The sequence below is a fragment of the Musa acuminata genome, chromosome BXJ1-4, assembly GCF_036884655.1.
Source record: "Musa acuminata AAA Group cultivar baxijiao chromosome BXJ1-4, Cavendish_Baxijiao_AAA, whole genome shotgun sequence".
NCBI classification, from domain to species: Eukaryota; Viridiplantae; Streptophyta; class Magnoliopsida; order Zingiberales; family Musaceae; genus Musa; species Musa acuminata.
The window spans coordinates 2,301,649-2,317,370 of record NC_088330.1 but is presented as its reverse complement, the minus strand read 5'-3'; the positions used below and the strand labels follow the sequence as shown (position 1 = coordinate 2,317,370).

Genomic DNA, 15,722 nt, shown 5'->3' with positions numbered 1-15,722 from the left:
TTGTTCTTCTAATGTGCACTGTTCCCCAGGAAACCTGCCTTCATGCAATTATATAGAGAAGCGAAGAGCATGTAGATCCTTGTCCTGATGTGGACAGCGTGGATTGGAGTTCTCCAATTGATTAAAGGCCACCCTATCTGATCAAAGTTTTGGAGTCACCATTTTGAGTTATCTTCTATTTGCAATGGAGAATTTTTTGAGTCCATATGCTTGAGTTGCCATGGTAAGATCCTATTGGCCTAGTCTGCACTTGAAGGTCTTTATTAATAATATACATGCTTAGGTTAGTCCGCACTACTTCAGCTAGAGAATAATGTAGACATAGGTGTGTTACTAATAAGCAGCATTTCTGCCAAATCAACCATCGACAGGACTTTGTTCCATTTGACATTGTTCTTTATTACTGGCTTCTGTTGTATGTTCCTTTCTACCTTACTTATCAGAAAAACTGATCCAGAAGATAAATCTTCAATGCAATGCAATCTAGTACAAATCTTAGTAGTGGCAAGAATGTGATGTTATTGCTAGAGTTTTCATGCTTCCTACAAGAGGAATCAGCTTAGCCTCCTCCCTCAAGACAAAAAGGAGATGAGAGAGAGAGAGAGAGACAGAGAGAGGTGCATGCAGTGAATCGGCTGAAGAGTTTCTGCAGCCTTTTTGGTCTGCTCGATCCCACTTGTACCCTACAAGACGAAGTTAAACCAGTGACCACGAAAAGCTACAAGTTCTGTAACCTTTCCGCGTTTAGCATCCGCATGTATTATACTAAGTTCAGACAAAATAAGAAAAGAAGAGTACATCAATAGACAAGCTCTTCAGATTTGCCCATAAGGGTATATGAAGAACTCACATTTATGAGAAAAAGATTGTGACTGTGTTCTTCTTTTGCCTTTGATCAGAATCACAGTCACTCTCAACTCTTTTCAAGGATAAATAGCCAGGCATGTGTTTTAAGTTCTCTCATGAAACTTTGAAGAACTTCCTTCTATCAGTCTGAATTTTTCTCGATGTGGTGATTTCGATCAGGACATTAATGTTAAAGCAGTAGGTGTGCTTTCCTATAACTGCACATGAAAGATAAAACCTGGAGAAAGAACTTACTATAGAAGTAGTCAATCATCACAAGAGATACTGACTACTCTTTACGTCTGGAAGAATGACAGCAAGAAAGAGCTGAAAGAAGTAACATTTCCTTCCTAAATTTAACACGGTAAGCTCTCCTGTAACAGGAAAAAGAAGAAAAACAAGCAGAAGAGCATTATTACAGCATTAAAGAGGAGCATTACTTCTTGTTCTTCTTCTTTCCCTTCTTCGAGCAGAAGAGCAGCATATAACCTCTTCTACCTCATTCCCTGTCGACCAAAGCTTGTTACTTCCTTCATCTATTGTGCAAAGGATTTGGACCAATAGGGACGAGCCGCTTGTAGTCATCAACCAAGCTATCATTCCTCTTCGGTCGATCAAGACAGTCACAGAGGTTCATGGCAGCAGCATCGACGACCGACTCGTTCGCTGGTATCCTCTCGGCCTCCATTGCATGCCTTCGCTTTCTCCCCATCTCTCGACCGAGTGCAGCTGAACACATAGCAGCAACGACTAGAATTAAGCAAGCAGCCATGGCAGACGTCGGAGCCCATCTCTTCTTCCTCATGGCCTCCTGGCTATGCCTTCAACGAATGCCTCCTTTATAAGGAGATTAAATCGTTTTCGTTGCGCGGAGGAGAGGAGGGAAGGGAGGCAAATGGAGTCAAAGAGGCAATAACTGAGGTTCCCCGAATCTACTGTTGTGTACCTGACGTATACTTTCACATCCCTCGATCAGTGACTCCACCAAACCTCATTAATGGATCTTCAATTCTCTTGCAGGCAGAGAGCCAAAGAGAGATGGAGACAGACCGCGAGAGAGAGAGAGAGAGAGAGAGAGAGGGTAATTGACTTCATTCCATTCCTTTCTCTATCTTGATCTCTTCTTTTCCACCCTGTAGGTTGTTCCCACGTGCTGCATGAGCATCCTTGGGACACTACATAACAATATATATATATATATATATATATATATATATATATATATATATATATATATATATATATATATATATATATATGTATATATGATTGTGAATGGGCCATGCCATATCTTAACATTATTGACAATTGGGAAATTAATGTTTGCAAAAGCATGCAAGCATATATTGGCTCATCTTTAGTTTGCTTGCTACCTGTATGCATTTATCAGTATAAATTTCTGCGGAACATTCATGATGTAATTTTGTACAGAATCACATTTTATCATTACTTGATATTGGAATTCATATCTACACTTGCTGGCAATCTGCCCAAGCATTTTACTTCCCATGGTATGCTGATACAATTGTCAGTTGTGCATCATAAGGTTAATTGAACTTTTGATGTTGACTACATATGATGGTGATATGAAATTTCTTTTTCTTTGTATGGCTTTCATAATCATCTAGATAACCATGGTAGAAAAGGAGTTTGTATGGTTTGTGCACATATCTTTGAGCTGTGTGATATTTATATATTGAAGACTTCCATTGTTGGGAATGGAGAAGTGGTGTTGTATATGTTGGGTTTGGGCCGGAGGCCTTCTCTGGCCATATCTACCACTCATATAGAAATCTAGGAGAAACCCTAAAATGTTTATATAGAATTATGGATGACAAAAAAAATGTTTTCCCCAAAAACACTTTTTAATTGAATTTGAGTATCCTTTAATTGAATTTGAGATGAATTGAGATACAAAAATATCTATATACTCAAACCTCGTTCCGATTCGAATCCCTTAGTAGTTAAGTTAGAAAGAATTTTTATGTGGAATGATATACTCAACACATTTAAATTAGATTCAAAATTTATGAACATCCTATGTGTTACAATTCCTATAAAGGACTTATTTCTAGAGATATTACATGTGATAAAACTTGTAATAGATAATGAAACAAATGGGTAAACCATGATCAAACTCATCATTAATCTATAAGAAATTTTAACAAAATTTGTGAGAAAAATTTTCATTGCCCTTAATTTAACTAGAAATATTGATGATGAGAAAAATAATTTCTACATGGATGCAAGTCTTAGCTCGCCAGCCATTGATATACCGACAAAGACAGTGGAATGTCTTTGTCATCTCATTTTTTTCCCTTCTCTACCAAGAGACATTGGAGATATAGGATGAGGAGCGAGAGGTGATTGATTGACATAGGTCTTACCTCTCCATATGAATCACAGAAACCTCCATTGACTCAATCAAACCCTACTATGACAACACTAATTGAAATTGTTTGATGGGACAATAATGCACATGAAAGTCCCATACCCACCATTAATTATAATGGCCTTAATTTCCTTTTTCTTCTTCCCCTTAGATTGATGTGATGGTGGACAAGGGTCCATCAATTGAGCTGCTTTGAGTGTACCATATGAGGGTGAGTTCAAAGCATCCACAACCTCTTTTAATGCTCATCAAGAGCAGCTTCCACTGTGAGCAGGTGGACCCTCCCATAATTACACACATTATTACAGTCCTTTTTATTTATTATTATTATTATTATTGTTTTTCTCCTTCAAGTTCATTAAAAGGGATTGAATGGGCCATGACATTTATATTAAAATAGTGTACTAATTTAATTTGATGGCTTATGAAGATGGCCAACATCATATATATTTTTTTTCATTTTTTTATTCTATATATTCTAGAGTAGCTAATAATATATTCCTCTAAATATTAAAATCCTTCACATTCACTACACTATTGCACAAACATATTTACTCATAGTCATAGTTATGAGATTCAGATTAAGTAAATATAAAATTGGATCCAAATTTATTTATTTATCAAATATATTTACATTTTTCTTAGGTTATTTAGGTTAATATATATCTCTCAACCTATGAACATGTCGGACCAATTTTATGTGTTTTAAGATATCATAATAATTATTTTTATAAACTTATCAATATATTTTACATTTTAATATAATGTACATTATATTTAAATAATATCAAACCGATAATGTTCGCTGACGTCAATTCACGTATGAAGCACGTGGTAAAAATATAAAAGACATGAAGATATCTATCGATCCCTCTTCTTGGATGGTGTTCGGCACGTGACGACAAGGATGATCATTTGGACAAACACAATCATTATGCTGCCCTAATAATGGCACGTGAATCGCATGGTGCAAAGGTCCGAGAGATCTGAAAGGTTCTACATGGATCATGAAAAATAATTGATGCATCGTATTCCTCAAATAAATGAAATTTATGTAATGCAATGATCTAAAATGATTTCTCATGGAATCTTACTACAAGTTTGTAGTAAGATCTTATGGTTGATGACAGTACCAACTTCTTATGCTATAGAGGAAAAATAGATTAATAAGTAAGTAATATTATTTTTCTTCTTTTTTATGTTATTTTTTAAAAATAAATATTTGTTTAATATAAACATAATGTCATAACAAAATTAATAAGGGATCGATTCAGCTCCACGAGAGGTTAATTATATGATATCAATGAAAAGTTAATTTAATGAATTTAATTCAACATGATTCCACTTATGATGGGATAGCAATCATAAGATCGATGATCTCAAACTTAATGATCATGCAGCATAATACAAGTCACATCTTATATATTTGACATATAATTGAATCCTTCAAATTTAAACCAATTTAAATATTTAAAAAAATCTTATCGAATATGTCTCGATATAGTTTTGTAAGATATCGACTTAGACTTACCCTTGGCTCAATATTTTTATCATGATCTTGACATGGGAAATTTAATTTCACTCGAAGCCTCATTTTATTCATACCTCCCATGAACTTGCTGCTGCAGCACTTCAAGTAAAAGCCATTGAATGAACTGCTTGTGGTTCTTTAGAGTAATTCCTTTTTATAATCCATAAAGATTCCATTTGGTTTTCTCTGCTAGCGGAGAGATAAAAGAAGGGTTGCCCCCATCCAACTTTGTTTGTCAGTAATTTCCATCGATGATGGTTTCATGCTGTCCTGATTTCACATCCATAAATGTGAATGAATAGTGGAAGACAAACTCAGTTTCTCCGACGCTGGAATTTACTGGACAACTAAGTACTTGATGATGATAAAGCTAGGATATGATATTATCAATACTTCCAGTTAATAAGTAATTAATTGATGGTAAACTCGGATTGCATGGCACATAAGACTTGGGAATTGATATGATCAATATTCTCCATTCAAAAAACAATTTTTATTGTAAAAATATTTAAAGGAACTCACTCAGTTTTAGAGAATCGATTGAAATTTCTGATACATATTAAATCAGTGCAAGAGCTTTACCTTTCTCTTTTGTCTGTCTGTCTGAGTAGGACTGATCGAAGCTGGAACATCCCAACTCACAGCTTTGCAATATTGTCCTTGGCATCGATATAACTTCAAGTGCCCAATTCCTTGCACCAATAATTGTGCCAGATCATCTCACATAGCTATTATTTTTGTCTGGTAAATCTTTCCTGTAAAGCTCATCGACTCCTTTCAACTACACCATCCAATGAAGTTAGTATTGATGAGTATATTATTTATTTTTCTTTGATTGGCTAAGTGTAATATTCTAATTTAGTCTAATGAGTATAATATTCTGATTTAGTCTTACATTAGAATGTTTAAGGACGTGATAAATATAAAATTATTAATATGTATTTTTGGTCAATGACTAAGGCTCAAATATGTTTTTAATAAGCTAATTAATTATCCTCAAGTCAACCTAAATTTAGACATAGTAACGGGCACGAGTATGAAAGAGTAACTATGAATTCGATCGGAGAGCAGATTACAATATGAAGTCACCATTAAATTATATCTCATGCCCACTATATAACGATTTGATTTGATTCTTGAAGAGGATACATAAGCTCTTGAGTATAGAGGTTATAATGGGTAAGAAGTATAGGGGGTTATATTGGGCAAAGATCTAATGAGTATATAACTATAAAGTTAGATCTACTATTTTGGATCAAATAGGAGACTAAACTTTCCACATCACTACCTATCGATAGTCAAACGAGCAAATCCAACACGAAAACAACCTGAGGAGCCAAATCAACAGTCGAGTCTCATTGTCGGTGCCCTCATCACCTTCCTCACTCGGGCCTTCTTTAGCTGGCTGACATGCCCTCCTTCCACACGAACACACGTATCCAACTCCAGTCTGTAGCCAACTCATGGCAGATCCTTCCAAACGCCGCCTCGACCCCACCCTTCCCCACCCCCTGCTCTATAAATCCCACTCACCCACCTCACTCCCACAACACTCACTCGCTTCATCTTCCTCCTCTGCTGCAACGATGGCGTCGCTGATCCACCTCTTGCTCTGCTCCTACTTGGCCATGACCATGGCCGTAGCTGCCAACTTCTACCAGGACTTCGACCTCACCTGGGGCGACGAGCGCGCCAAGATCCTGAACAATGGCCTGCTGCTCACCCTCTCCCTCGATCGGACGTCCGGCTCCGGCTTCCAGTCCAAGAAGGAGTTCCTCTTCGGCAAGATCGACATGCAGCTCAAGCTCGTGCCGGGGAACTCCGCTGGCACCGTCACTGCCTACTACGTACGGATCCTTCTGCTCCCCACCGGTTTTTATGCGAACTGTTCGTCGTAATTCCAGTCACTGATGGCGTTCTTGATCTGCTTCTGCAGTTGTCCTCTCAGGGGCCGACGCACGACGAGATCGACTTCGAGTTCCTCGGCAACCTCACCGGTGATCCCTACACCCTCCACACCAACGTGTACACGCAGGGGAAGGGGAACAGGGAAATGCAGTTCAAGCTCTGGTTCGATCCCACCAAGGACTTCCACGCCTACTCTGTTCTCTGGAACCCCAGACATGTCATGTAAGTGTTCCTCTCGAATCCCCATCAACGGTGTCGAAGATGCTCACCATCCGTCCGCCATCGTTGCAGCTTCATGGTCGACGGCACACCGATCAGGGACTTCAAGAACCTGGAATCGAGAGGCATCCCTTTCCCCAAGAACCAGCCGATGAGAATCTACTCGAGCCTGTGGAACGCCGACGACTGGGCCACCAGGGGCGGGCTGGTCAAGACCAACTGGAACAACGCCCCCTTCACCGCTTCCTACAGGAACTTCAACGCCGACGCCTGCGTCTGGTCTTCCGGTATCTCGAGCTGTGCTCCGAGGAACTCCAGCTCGGCCGTCCCCGCCGCCGCCAGAGGCTGGTGGAGCCAAGAGTTGGACACCCCCAGCCAAGACAGGATGAGGTGGGTGCAGAAGAACTACATGATCTACCACTACTGCACTGACCTGAAGCGTTTCCCGCAGGGGTTTCCCCCAGAGTGCTCCATGACGTAAGGGAGAATGAGCTCTGTTCTTGGCACTATCATCTTTCTTCCTCATGTTGCAGGGTTTCCTTCTTGTCAATACCAGCAAACTCCATGTATAGACTTCTGTTCTGCGTCTACCGGATTAGCAATAAAGTGTGGTATATAGCATCATCATATGGTCATGCAGTTGTCGTTTGAGATCATATGGTTGCATCAAGGTTCATTCCCAATTACTACATCAAGCAAGTAGTAATGGTTGCATCAAGCGATCACCACACACAACTCAAAGGTTCATACTCGACCAGAAATCTTAAGGTTGCAAGTAAAAGCTGCCATCAGCTGTCACTGAAATCAAACACTTGTATCATGGTGAACAAAAAGCAAGTAGTTTCATTCTTAATCAGACCATATGATCTGAATCAAGTGGTACAGGAAACATGAGGTCATCATTGTAAGAAAAGATTGAAGTTATCCAAACAGGACACTACATTGAAAAGCTTGATCATACTGGGATACACACACAAAAAGATTACAAGAGGGCATCATTCCATAAATTTAGTAAAGGTTCAGACATCCAAAACTTCTGCAAAATGGTTCAGATCTCTGACACATATCCATAAATTTCCACCATCCAGCGTATTGGTCCTCCACCTAAAAATGGATGTTCTAAATGCACTTCCATCACGGGGCTTCAATAAATTGTGCAGAGTCATAATTTTCTCAACTTCACAACCAAAATGCAGTAAATTTTCCAAGAAAGGACTATATTTGAATCTCATAGGATTTAAAACTTTGAATAAGCTCATCTCGAAAACTAAGATAAAAAAGGAAACTAAAGCAACTCTGATTTCTAAATCATCCATGTATTTTCTTCCTCATCATATAGTCTTTGAGATTTGATCAAAACCTGCTCTGATCAATTCTGTATCGAGCAAAGCCTTCTTCAGCATATTTTGCACAGCTTCTTACGCATCATATCATCAAGTTTACCAGTTATAAGATAGTGCCCGATGAATCAACAAAAGTTACGAATTGGATGTTTGAGCACAGTTGGTCATCCTCACAAGTAGACTCATGCCAAGACCTCACCTGTCACATGAATGAGCAATTCTATTTTTTGCACTGTGATAAGTTGCTGCTTGATGATGCATTGATGTGTGATGATTCATGAATGTTTGGTTGGTCTGCACCTTTAACATGTGAATGATCTGCCACAAATAAGAACAGAAAAGTAGATAAACACAAGCGAAACAAATGGTAAGTTTTCAGGAAAAGAACCCAAAGGTGTTCTTCTTTTAGAAATGTCCACTGAATTCCCCTTATATTTTAGTTTTAAAGAGTTATTGTCTACAAAACATATTCGAATTGTTAGAGTTTGGTTGTACAAAACTTCAATCATATGCATTTTTTCTAACTATGATATAACATATAACTGTTCATGGTTCGGCATTAAAAAAATATATGGCATCGACAACTCTGTTTCTTATAGGAGTCTGTAGATTTGAGGAGATCTGATCATTATTTTTATCAAAGGCGTTAGGATTATTTAAACTTCAAAATTTTATGTAATGATCCTTACAACATTTTGGTTGAAATTTTCATTTATCCATATGAAAATAATTAAGCGAGAGCTAAGTCAAAAGAGATTGCTTATAAACTCAAATTCAAACCCTTTTTTTCTGATTTATATCAGATACTTGCCTAGATGTGTCTATAGAAGAGCTTACTGCATTTACCTCTTCAAGATTACCCTTTCTCCACTTTAGATGACCCACTGCTATGAAGCACATTCACAGTTCTAAAGTTTAAGATGATTTGAGCTCTGCCAAAATCATAACCTTACTCTGATCTGAGTTCATTGTATTGATCCTAGCACATCAATAAATTATGATAAATGTTTCCATAGTTTGAATTTACATCCATATGAGACTACTTGGGTATTGCAATAATATATTAAAATCCAATAATTTAAAACTGTCAAAAGCACAGAAATTTCATCTCAGGTAGCCATTGACATTTTCATGTGAAATAAAATGATAATATTCAAATCAGGTCTATGTAATATCTTCAGATTGGCACAATTACAGAAAACAATACATGAACAAAAGTGATATACAACCACCAAACATTCCTCTTAGCAGTCAATGCACACACAATCTCTTAACTTTGCTTTCAAGTGCTAGAAACCAGCCCCAGAGTTTTCCTGGTCCTTCCCACAAACAAATCCTTGGACTTGATGAGACCAGGCAGGCATCCAATCATTGTTGCGAATGGGAGCTGTGCCACTCCTTCTTTTCTACCCAAAGAAACAATTGCCATAGGAGATGCAGCTTTGTATTTTGCCAGCTTATTCTCCTTGGTTCCCTTCATTAACAGCTTCAGGTTTTTGATGACCACTGTGGCATGTCTCTCCGCAAGGAATCCTTGTTTAATTTCCTGAAGATGAGAGCAATGCATAATATTATCAGTGAGTTCAATTTGATTTCAACTTAACTATGATGGAATGACAAGGCCTTTTAACATTGTAAACAATGGAATAAGTAGTAGTTGGAAGAACATGCATCTGGTCGAGTAATCTTATGAAGTTTCAATGTTAGAACAAATTGGACTTTAATTTTAAGTAGCATTTCGAGACTCTGCACCTTGGATTTTTGTTCTCAAAGGAAATTTTAGAATAAACAACTAAAGAGCAGCCTTTTTTCTCTTTCTTCTATTTTTTAGGAGAACCAAGGTGCGAATCCCAACAATACTTGGGGCAGTACTTGTGATGAAGTAAATCAGGTTAAGAAGGCGCTACTCATGCTCTTTCTCCAAGAAATAAAAAAGTATTTTCAAAAAATTATTCTGGAACCGTACTATGTACTATCAACATATTATTTAATCTGATTGAAAATATACACCTCTCTTCAAGAACTAAAATAGGTGAAGTTAAGTAGACAGACACTATACCTTCTCCTAATCATCTTTATAGTAATATATATTTCTAGCAACTCCTAGAGTGCAAAACAGTCATTTACTAGTTATTCATAAAAGGTTTGGTTCAAGTGAAAGTCCAGATGCAGACTTACAGGAATGTCGGTAATGTCTCCAATGGCAAAGATATTACTTCGACCTTTGACCCTTAAGTATTCATCAACCATCAGCCTTCTGTTCTCGTTTAAACAATCCCTGAGAGCAGAATCCTGGAGCCATGATGATCCCAGTGGCTTACCCACACAAACAAAATGGCAATCAGCTGAAATCTTTTGTCCAGTTGATGTGGTATATACTCCATCTCCCTCTGAAATGGAGTCCAGATCAACTGACTGCTCTAAAAGCACTTCTACTTTCTTTGATATCAACCAATCTAGTGTCTTTTTGGATGCTTTGTGCCCTATGAATTCCAGTACCCTTGACCCTTTGTGAACAATAGTCACCTTCTTATCTGGATAGTCAACTGCAATCTCTCCAGCAAGTTCAACACCAGATGGACCACCTCCAACGATTAAAACAGACTGGGAAGATTTAATCTTCTGATTATCTAAACATGGAAGGAAAACCAGCTGTCAATATATGCAGTAAATGAGATTTATCTTTACAGAAGCTGCATGATATTTCACGGATTATTTGTGTCTAGTCCTATATGAACAGGGGAAAGAAGTCACAGATAAAAATAAGTGATGCTTTCTAACCTGCTTTAATAAAATAATTATCCAAAATAAACAAACTACTCATTCCACTATATAGTTCAAAACATGTGCATGGGCAGGCATCTATTCTGGACATACAATTTATGCATGACCTCAAGCTTGATCATGAAATCATATTAACTCAGTGAGCAGCACGACAGGAAGAGGAAAAAACTGAACAGTCACTAGATTAATTGAGATAGGAAGCAGAATTTAACAATGAAGATGTGAGAACATAGGAATATCATCAATGAAATAATGAGTATGTAACTCCAGATTAATTTAATATTCAAAAAAATAAACATGATCATAATATTAGTTAAAAACTTAAAATTAGTATTAACAATGCCAAATTCATTGTAAGGGAAGCTAACTTCTAGAGTCTACTTCGGAATTTTTTTTCAATCGATTGTCAGGCTCCTATAATCTTTTCACTTTTAAATTGCTTAAATCATTCTATATTGCATAGTTGCCAGTAGATCAAAATAAATTTATTTTTTCACTTACTAGCGTTAATTATTAATGGGAGAAAATCATATGCTTTTGGTCAATAAGAACTTATGCATATATAGATAATTTTTTACCTCTTTACATGTAAAGAAAGAATTTGCTATGGTGTACCTGCTTGGACCTTAAACCAAGAAAATAAATAAATAAATGGATATCAAATTCGATATTTTATGATATGATACCCTCCAGCACTTCTAAAGCCAGTTGAGAGTCAGAGGAATATCCTTCCATGAGTAAAAACCAAAATAAGGATCCATGGTGATGTTGTAGCAGGTCCAAGTCTGATTTGTTAATACATTGGAGTTGCAAAATATGTGCCAAGGGCCAAAGTTGGAATCTTGTAAGTCCAATCTAATCTCAGAATGTTGCCGGTGTGTATCGTTGAAGGCCAAGAAACCTTTAAGCATGGAGTGCACTATACAACACAAGTAATTCCCTGAATATCTAAATAAAACCCATCCATTGAGATGCATTTCCAAAGTGAACGCACAAAGGTAGAGATGATATAATCAACAAATTTTGTTAAGTTTAAGCATCCAATGAAAAATCAACTAGCAAAGACAAATGACTGTTCTGGAGTACACAAAAAAATTACTAATTATTTCCACTGAAATTGGCCAAAATGGATATTAGTAAACCAATTTTAGCTATACAAAAGTTAAAAAAAAGAAAAGAAAAAAGAAAATTCAACTGTTAGCACAAAGCTGCACAATATTTGTCGAAGTTTCCTGATGTGCTGAGAGTCAAAGTACAAATAAGAAACATGCCCATGCAGATCTAACGAAGAAAAGAATGTTGAATAATTACCTTGTTGAAACTGCTCGAGCCTTTCTTTTTTGCTTGTAGGAGTTGAGTATGCATGACCAGTGGCTATGACAAGATAATCAAATGAAACTGAATTGCCATCTGCCGTCAAAACCTGGTTTTCAGTGATATTGACGGCCGAAGATGTTATGACTCTTGCATTAGTAAGGTAATCAGTGTGTTTAATCAGTGATCTGTCTGAAAAGGAAGGCTCAACCATTGATCTCAATTCTGCCCAGGGAATCTCAAAATATTCCTTCCTAATATCAGAGTTTGAAAATATATATCATTAAACTAATCAGAAATATCTAAAACTAATTAATTATATGATTTGAATAAGCTGCATGTCCAGATAAGAAATGTATTACCCTTAAGGTATACCAGCTAAAATACACCAGTTCTACTAGACACATAAGCATGTGAAGACATGGAACATTCATCTGACGTTATAACTCTTGCATTAGTAAGGTAAATAGTGTGTTTACATTACAGGCACACAAACAACTAAAACATCATTGTAGAGATCCTGACTTCATCGGAAAACTAGCATGTATTTTTTTGATAATCAATAATTCATGTTCAATAATAAAAATTCAAACATTTATTTATCCAGCCAGAAATTACAACAGCTACTCCTCCAATGCAGAAATATATTAGGTATTAATTCCCTATCTGTGGTAAATCCAAACTCCAAATAAATAATATATTAATGCCCTTTCTCAACATGAAAGTGGTTGATCAGTGAGCTATTGTTCCATAATAGCTACACTGACTATGCCATATTTTGCAGCCAAATTGAGTTTCCCCACCGTCTTCTGATGCTACTAATCCCACAACAGTTATATAACTGTGAGTAACGCATAGCTACTTACAGATGTCATACCTATTAAAGTGCACCACGTTACGTCTCAAAATCTCTGTTTAAGCTATTCATAACAGAAGGATTCTTTATATTTTAGAAGGGGGGATGAGTACATTCATTTGTATAACTTTGATTTCTTCTCTCAAAACTGCATCTTTTATCAGCTTGGCATATATCAATTTAATATGATCTTCCTGCATGCTAGGGAGCAAATTAACATGGACTCGTCATAATCCATGAACTGTCCTTGAATTATTCCTCTTAAACGTTTATAGGAGATATTGACGACAAATTACATATCATCCACAACTAGCCAAGATGTCTAGAGACTTCATTCCTATCCACAATCTTATGCTGGATTGCAAAGATGAAATTATCAATAGTTTATGACTGTTAAAAATGATTCAGGGGACGCAAAATCAGTGTCCTGCTGCCTCTTGATACAGATGGGGAAGGTTTTAGATCTAAATGGATCAACAGCAGGCAATGGACGGATTTCAACGATCCGACAGCTGGGGTGGTCAGATCCATCTTTCCAGGAGAAAATATTAGGTAGGCACAGGGAGGGGGAAAAAGGCCAACTTTTCTTCAGTACTGGTGAGGATTAACAAGGGAGCCTCCCCCATGATAATTGTTAATGTAAAGAATATAATTTCGAATATCTCAATCCACATTTCGGATGTATTTTCCTTGTCGAAATTGTAAACCGAGAGGGAACCAATCGGCCAGATACCCACTTTCTTATGACAATTACATCAAAAGCCACTCAATTTTGCAGATAATACACGAACAAACAATGAAACGAGAGATGATAAAATAGCACATAGAAGCCCAACAAATTCATCAAAAAAGCAACTTTTCAAGATATTAGGGCGAATAATCTGTAATCAAACCGGGGTCGATCTGGTCGATGATACCCCCATCATCCACTTTACGTTCCAAAGCTAATTCCTGTCAAGAAACGCAGGGAAAAACACGGCACAGAGAGAGAGAGAGCGATCCATACGGGTCGATGAGGACTACGTCGGCGAGGAACTGCATGGACCTGGCGAGGACCGCCCCGGCAACTCCCCCGCCGACCACCACGACCCTGGTCTTCGAGGTTGCATCGCCTGCATCTCCTCCCCCCATGGCCGTAGGTACAAAAGCTCAAGGATACCATGCCTTTTCTCCTCTTCCTATATATATACTTCCCCCGACGGCGACGTTTCCGTCGGTCTGTGGTGTGGAAGAGCCCGTTGCGGTTCTCCCTCGAATCTTTCTTTATGAGATTATCCGCATATATTTTACATGCGATACATCTTCTTAACGTCCACCCACAGGAGATAGATTTGAACGGTCGATGTAACAGTTGCATAGAGTTATTATGATACTTATTCTACGGAATAACAGCACCACGCGTCCATCCTTTTGGCTACGTCCTTGTACAAATCAGGACCGTAGGATGGACGCGCTCATGTCAGATCAAACGGTGAAGAATGCGTCGCTGCGCTTGCTTGAAAACCAAAGGTCGTGATTCGTGGTTGGCGTCCGCGCTGGACGATAGCTGGCACTCGGTGGAGAAAGGCAGAAGCCTGTTCACCAATCAGGGAGTGCCACCTGTCTCAATGAATTCAACCATGCGGAGTCCAATCACGACTACTACTCTTTTACCATCTCAAATAATAAATCTAAACCCTAAGATAAAAAATCTTATAAAAGAGAGAAATTACACATAATTTTTTCTTCTCTATACATAATCACCCCTCATATTTTATATCTGTATTGTTTACTTCATCGATTCTTTACTTGAAGACGGAAAATCATGTAGATTATGATTATCAACTATAGATAGCTTAGCACCTAAGTTGTCTTAAAAAATGAATTGTTGTTTGTCCAAATCACCCCATGAAATTTCCAGGACCCATGTCATCATCATCATCGCTATATAATTTTAGCAAAAGTCGATCTTTCATAATTATAGTGATAAAAATAATATTATTCTAAGCATCAAGTTGATGAAAATAATTGTATATAAACTAACATGAGATTAAATATCTTTATTGGTACTTCATCTCATAAAATATCGGAGAGCCATTCATTTTTGGATAATAGGTGTTCCCATGGTTTTGTTTTATCGGAGCTCATGAGTTTCAAAATGTCCTTATCAGTACACATTTGGTCGGTCTATCATTAGTGCTACCATATAGACTTGTGAGGAATTATTCATTTTGGACGATAAGTGTACCCATACGATTTGATCATTTCAAATCTCGTGAATTTCAAAAGACGCATTTGAGGTTAAGGGTAACTCAATAGACTTAAGAGTCTTTGGTTTCTTTACTCTTAACTAATTTGAGACTAAATGTTTTTATCAATTCTCTCACGAGCCAAGAGCCTAAGACTATTTCTTCACTTAACATCGTACGTTAACAAGAAATTATCCATTTTGGATGGTAGAGGTACCCATATGATTTTACCATTTGAGAGCTCTTGAGCTCCAAAAGGCAATAAAACAATCAAATATTGATTTATCAAATAAAATAATAA

At 37.4% G+C, this 15,722-nt stretch overlaps 2 protein-coding genes across 2 annotated transcripts; one reads left to right on the top strand and one right to left on the bottom strand.

The window, feature by feature from the left end:
- Positions 1–6,307: 6,307 nt before the first annotated feature.
- LOC135641141 (xyloglucan endotransglucosylase protein 1-like) lies at positions 6,308–7,525 on the top strand. The gene is made up of 3 exons (XM_065156231.1): positions 6,308–6,616; positions 6,706–6,899; positions 6,969–7,525. The coding sequence occupies exons 1-3, from the start codon at positions 6,356–6,358 to the stop codon at positions 7,375–7,377; spliced, it is 864 nt and encodes a 287-aa protein (XP_065012303.1). The 5' UTR covers positions 6,308–6,355; the 3' UTR covers positions 7,378–7,525.
- Positions 7,526–9,287: 1,762 nt separating this feature from the next.
- Positions 9,288–14,358, bottom strand: LOC103980271 (uncharacterized). The gene is made up of 4 exons (XM_009396603.3): positions 14,200–14,358; positions 12,335–12,591; positions 10,418–10,869; positions 9,288–9,785 (listed from the first exon to the last, which is right to left on the bottom strand). Exons 1-4 carry the CDS (start codon positions 14,322–14,324, stop codon positions 9,522–9,524), a joined length of 1,098 nt encoding a protein of 365 aa, XP_009394878.2. The 5' UTR covers positions 14,325–14,358; the 3' UTR covers positions 9,288–9,521.
- Positions 14,359–15,722: the final 1,364 nt, after the last annotated feature.

Excerpts from the sequence above, each read along its gene's own strand:
- LOC135641141 (XM_065156231.1), top strand. The coding sequence starts at position 6,356 with ATGGCGTCGCTGATCCACCTCTTGCTCTGCTCCTACTTGGCCATGACC. Across the intron at positions 6,617-6,705 it reads GCACCGTCACTGCCTACTAC|TTGTCCTCTCAGGGGCCGAC; the intron begins GTACGGATCCTT and ends CTGCTTCTGCAG. Across the intron at positions 6,900-6,968 it reads TGGAACCCCAGACATGTCAT|CTTCATGGTCGACGGCACAC; the intron begins GTAAGTGTTCCT and ends CCATCGTTGCAG.
- LOC103980271 (XM_009396603.3), bottom strand. The coding sequence starts at position 14,324 with ATGGGGGGAGGAGATGCAGGCGATGCAACCTCGAAGACCAGGGTCGTG. Across the intron at positions 12,592-14,199 it reads GACGTAGTCCTCATCGACCC|GAAGGAATATTTTGAGATTC; the intron begins GTATGGATCGCT and ends CTCTGATATTAG. Across the intron at positions 9,786-10,417 it reads GAGACATTACCGACATTCCT|GAAATTAAACAAGGATTCCT; the intron begins GTAAGTCTGCAT and ends TCTCATCTTCAG.